The sequence below is a fragment of the Vicia villosa genome, unplaced genomic scaffold (assembly GCF_029867415.1).
Source record: "Vicia villosa cultivar HV-30 ecotype Madison, WI unplaced genomic scaffold, Vvil1.0 ctg.000217F_1_1_3, whole genome shotgun sequence".
Lineage (NCBI taxonomy): Eukaryota > Viridiplantae > Streptophyta > Magnoliopsida > Fabales > Fabaceae > Vicia > Vicia villosa.
This window is the reverse complement of record NW_026705081.1, coordinates 930,263-935,770: the sequence shown is the minus strand read 5'-3', so window position 1 is coordinate 935,770 and position 5,508 is coordinate 930,263. Positions and strand designations below refer to the sequence as shown.

At 32.0% G+C, this 5,508-nt stretch overlaps 1 protein-coding gene across 3 annotated transcripts; it reads right to left on the bottom strand.

Moving 5' to 3' along the window:
• Positions 1-391: 391 nt before the first annotated feature.
• LOC131625451 (probable protein phosphatase 2C 49) lies at positions 392-4,309 on the bottom strand. 3 transcript variants are annotated; one of them, XR_009290860.1, is made up of 8 exons: positions 3,272-4,309; positions 3,084-3,158; positions 2,877-2,945; positions 2,742-2,798; positions 1,774-1,892; positions 1,401-1,627; positions 783-1,096; positions 392-704 (listed from the first exon to the last, which is right to left on the bottom strand). XR_009290860.1 is itself a non-coding variant. In XM_058896318.1 (8 exons), the coding sequence occupies exons 4-7, from the start codon at positions 2,745-2,747 to the stop codon at positions 991-993; spliced, it is 525 nt and encodes a 174-aa protein (XP_058752301.1). In that variant the 5' UTR covers positions 2,748-2,798; positions 2,877-2,945; positions 3,084-3,158; positions 3,272-4,309; the 3' UTR covers positions 392-704; positions 783-990. The 3 variants fall into 3 exon arrangements, 1 of the variants encoding a protein (XP_058752301.1); XM_058896318.1 differs by having other exon boundaries at positions 1,707-1,892; XR_009290859.1 differs by having other exon boundaries at positions 783-1,058; positions 1,401-1,892.
• Positions 4,310-5,508: the final 1,199 nt, after the last annotated feature.

Below are 5,508 nucleotides of genomic sequence, written 5' to 3'. Positions count from 1 at the left end.
GAAATTATAAATTATATTAAAATTTGGTTCCTATAATGTTTCTTCCGTAACTTTCTTCAACTGGAACATGAATTCAAGCCAGATGGGGTAATATGATTTGTTCATACAGTATTTTATAAAAAGAAAACTATTTCATAAAGCCAAATGAATTCAAGCCATTACATACCATATGACATCATCTATAAAGAAAAGAAATCCAAAGAGAAAGTAAAATTCATTTCCCGTACTATAAATAATAGTGCTGCTCTCGTCTTCTTCATTCAAACACAACACTACACGCATTATATATATATATATATATATATATATATATATATATATATATATATATATATATATATATATATATATATATATATATATATATATATATATATATATATATTTCTCTTTAACTCTAACCACCACTTTACAAAACAAAAGATAGAAATTGTCACCTTTTTCTCTCATTCAAGACATATGCTTATTATAAGATTTATATGCTATATATGAATCTTAGAAAGCTATTTTCAAATTTGTAAAAAACAAATATTTATCTTCAAATTCTTCACTTACTTCATCATAAAATCAAGCCATGTTTGAGGATTCCTTGTGAGAGCATTCACAACAGGTTCATACCAGTCTCTTGTACATCAATGATTTCTTTTGGTTCCCTTTTCAATTCTCCATTGTAATGATCAGCTTCACTTTTTGCTGCCAAATAACTGCACAACACAAATGCAAAGTTCTTTTCAATTCATGTTAATAAACACTATATCATAGTAGTATACAAGTTTACATACTTATCTGGGTCATCATGCCTCCTCAAACCTTTACGTACAAGGCTAACGGCATGCTGGCTTGACATCACATCCTATGATAAGGAATTCGTTGCCATCTGTTAGAACCATTTGACGAAACTCGGGCTCTACAATCAAAGGTGATAGGGAACATCCTATGATAAGGAATTCGTTGCCATCTTCTACATAGCCGCCCAATTCTTCAACTTGTCTACACTCTAATGGATAAATAGGCCGATGATCTTAAGACATCAATGGCCTCTCCTTTTCGACTGAGAACTGCTCGACAGTCACCAGCATTAACCACCATTAGAAGTCTAAAGAAGCATATTAGAAATCAGTCAAACAAACATTCAGGAACTATCTCTTTCTCCATAGCTAATGCAACAATAATATCCTATCATATCATGAATCATATCTAATGAAACATGTTTAGTGGAATGAAATTCATTAAACACAAATCCTTAATAACAGTTTGAGATATAGCTTTCACTATCCTCTTTCAACTTTTTAATTTTTGCACTAATATGTCAAGCTAATAGTAACCATACATTAGAGCTATAACAAATGTAGAAAAGAGACAAACATAAGATAGTGGAGTGAAAATATATATGGACCTACCTTCCAAATATCATAGCAATAAGAGTTGTGGTCCCTAAAGAAGTATTGCCACTGCAATCATCAGCCATAGCCGAGTCCGCCAAAAGAAAAGCCTTTCTGAGGGAATTCTCTACCTCTTGTAAAAATATGTTATCAACTTCAGATGTTTGAGGGAAATTGACATCCTCAAAGAAGAATTTTATAACATTTTTTCTTATATAAGCTGCTTCTTCCATGACCATCAAACACTTCAGACATTTGCCAAAGCTCAATTAGTTTTAGAATGAGATTAACTAAAACAACGGACCAAGGTGAAAAGATAATTACCCCGTAAAAGGAACTTGGCTTAGGAAATGTATATAGTGATCCCAGATGAGAAGTCAAATCATCTAACCTTATATGTTCATCCTCCATGTATCTTCGCGGCCCAATGTCGGAAAAACTACTCGAACGGATGCAGGGTACAAAATGCAAAACTGCAGCTTTTGAGATTATGTCTGCAATCTTAACATCCTACACCAGAACAACAAAATACAAATCACAAATTGAGAATCAGTGTATCAAAAGACTAAATGCATTTTATTGTGTAACTTGGCCAATAAACTGAAAAACAATACTCAAACTACCACATGAGATGCTTGATGCAAGTTATACAACCAACAAAATTCTTATTCAATAAGAATGATTATCCTTAAGCTCTCAAGTCACATTGCAGAGCGGCTAGTTTTCCATGCATGAACAATTACAAACATTTTGCTTGCACTTAATCTCAACAGAATCATACTAAAATCACAATTTCTAAAATCTAATGCAAAATCACTAACATCTTAATGGAGGATTTGGTCAATTCTCGGTATCATCAACAACTATAGATCAATCACACACATATCTATCTCTTTAGCAACTTACTCCTATTTCATTGGCTATTTAACAAAACTCTGCCGAAGTTCTTCCCGTAGATTTGGCATGAAACAATCTAACTTCATCATGAAAAAGCCATAAGGATGTGTAATGAAAAATCAATTTAAAGCAAAAACCGACAAACAGTGATATATATTATATACATGTCAGTATTGCTACAAGCAGATATGTTGTTCATTAGTCAATACAAAGCCACATATAGTCAAACAAAAACAATGTTTTCATATCAATAAACACTACAAACACAAAAACAATAGACACGTCAACACTTATATTCTATTGAACCACTACTAAAGTATCCAAGTAATAGGCTCAAAAGTGTAGAATACGCGAGTTATAATGGCGGCCAGTACAAAAACTCTTTTCTTCAATTTACTACATAGTTAATAATGAGTTTAATACCAAAGACAATAGCATAAAATAGAAGGAAATGTAAGCAACCTTCATGTATGAATGCACTTAAATCGAAGTTATTGCCAACAACTGTTTTCACAGCACCTGCCATCAAGTTAGTAGATGTGTTAGAGATGAAAAAACATGGCTAGCGGGATATATGTAGAAAATAGAATGACTTACACTTTCAGAAATTAGATCTGACTTGAGGAAAGGTTTTAGCTTGTCTATAAGGAAATCTTCCCTGAATGCCTGAGGGAACATGAAGAGTAGATATTCTTAGCAATCGCTTTTAAACTTTACTAAAGCATACAAGGAAGAATCCATACATATTCCATAAAATGATAACAAAATGAACACAACTCTTGGAGGAAAGGGAGAAAAGAATACCTTAATATTGTCCCCAGTCACCTCTTTATCAATCAAAAACTTTCTACCATAATCATTTCTTGTGAATGCAAGTACCTATATTCAAAATATCATATGTTACTTGATACTTGGAATTGAATTTTAATTAAATAATATGTCAAGAATATCTAGACTCAATTACAAAAATATAGAAAAGGATAAATTATTACTCTGCAACAGGCTCTCCAACTTCTTCAATAAATCAATGAAATCACATTGATTATTTTTCTTTTAAAAAATGATCACACAAGATAAGAAAAACAAAGACCTTTTCTTTAAAATGATACCATCACAGTTCCAGAATATTGCAAGAATCTGGCTACCGTTTGTCGTCTCAGTTTCGTGAACATACATCTTCAACTGCAATCGTCTTCAGCGACATCTGTGATTTTCATAACTATGAAACAACTTAACATAAAAGGAAGAATAATGCATATTGGAAGAATACAACTAATACTCTTTCAAAAAGAAATGGAAGAGGGATTAAAGGGAAGAACCTGGTGAGAGAGATGGAGGACTTCGGCAAGAAATGGATTCGTGGAAGACTCAGCTTATTTGTGGAAGATTCAAAACAACTTACTCATATAAATGAAAATATATATATGAGAACAAACCAAAAAACACCCAAAACATGTGACACAAAGTAAAAAAAACGAAACTAACCGAAGAAGGGGAAACAGACTCAGATCTGCAGCCATCGTTTGTGCCTTACATCATCTCGTCGAAACACCACATCCAATCACCGTCAGCCGCACATCAAATAACATCACTACATAGAAACTTCATCGGACGTCCCACTTGCATCAACGCCACCCATCTACGAACACACGACTCAACCAGACGCCACCCAAAGCTTTGCCGGCGAAACCGCACCACAAACACCGACACCATACCGAGCAGCTCACAGTCATCCTCAAACTGTAAACGGTAACAAATGGAAGAACATAGTGTTGTTTTAAGAGGAGAGGATTAAATGGTTCTGTACATGATTGAAAACTTAGGTCTTGGTCTTTATCAAAGTTTTGAACTGATTTGAAACAGATAAAGAAGATGGGAAGAAGGGGATGGCGGTGACAATTATAGGATTGCAAGGAAAAAGAGAGAGAAGACGGGAGAAAGGGGGTGAAGAAGGTGTTAGGGTTTGAGGAGAGAGAGATAATTGGGGAAAGAAGTGAAAAGTGTGGGAAGAGAGAATAGGGAAATTCAAATTTTGAAATTTGAATAAAATGAGATTTAGTAGTTTGGCTGTGCCACTTGGAGGAATAGACATATGTGATTGGTGGGAATAAGACTTTGAATTAGCAAATTACCATAAAGGGCTTTTTTAAGGGCAATATAATTTTTCATTAAGGGTGATTTAGGGAGTTTAGTGGCATGTAATTTTCTTAGTTAGGTAGTTGATTCTAGATTAGTTTTTATTTACTTACTTTTTGTATAAAAAATTGGTTTTAAGTAATTCACCAATCTTTTTTCTTTTTTGAACAAACTAAATGATAAATTAAAAACTTTCAATTTAACAAGATGTGTTTTAACGAAAAAGTAAATAATATATAAAAAATAATGTTCTAAAAACAAAATAAAACTACATTCTTAAAAATTAGAAGTTTATTTTAGAAGTTCATATTTGACTTTGTTTCACATCGATAAAAATCTACAAAAGCAAAGTAGGCAAAATTCACGGTGTTGCCGCCAGGGGGATCAAGACATTATTTATTGGTGCCTTGGTGGGGCTAAACAAGAAACTACAAACTAACTCATATTAAAAATAATATTGTTTAATGCAATACATTACAATGAAAATCGTTTACCATCCATTTCTTAAAAATGAGCTAAAATAACATCATTGTTAATTGTTCCAAGAACATCTATTTCTATAAAAGCTACAAGACTCATTTAATCACTGATCACTCATTTTGTTACATAAATGACTCTTCACAAACTTCATAACTGAAAAAATGAGGAGAAATTAAAATACTCACTTTACCTTAGATTTTCACCCATAAATAGATGTATCCAAGCCAAATAAAAAAAGTTGAAGAAAAAAGAGAGATTAACAATGAGATGGAGAATGAAATAGTGAAGTTTGAGAGGGGGAGTGAAATGGGTTAGTGTCTTTTAGTGGTTATTATTAGGGGTGTGCATGGTTGGTTATTTTTAGAAACCAAACCATAACCATTTTCAAACCATTTAAATGGTTTGGATTTAAAACCATAACCACATTTCAATCAAAACTGATTATAAAATCGATTATAAATTTGGTTATCATTATATAACCGATTTTTTTAAAAAATATATTTTTTAAAAATATTTTTTATTTTAAAAATTAAAAAATTTATAATTAAATCAAAATATTTGGATTAATTTTAAATTTTTGGATAATAGTTGGATTATAACTAAATTCAAAAAT

Coding starts and splice junctions, on each gene's coding strand:
- LOC131625451 (XM_058896318.1), bottom strand. Junction 1,628..1,706: donor AGCCAAGTTCCTTTTACGGG/GTAATTATCTTT, acceptor AAATGTCTGAAG/TGTTTGATGGTCATGGAAGA. Junction 1,097..1,400: donor ATTGCTATGATATTTGGAAG/GTAGGTCCATAT, acceptor ATGCTTCTTTAG/ACTTCTAATGGTGGTTAATG.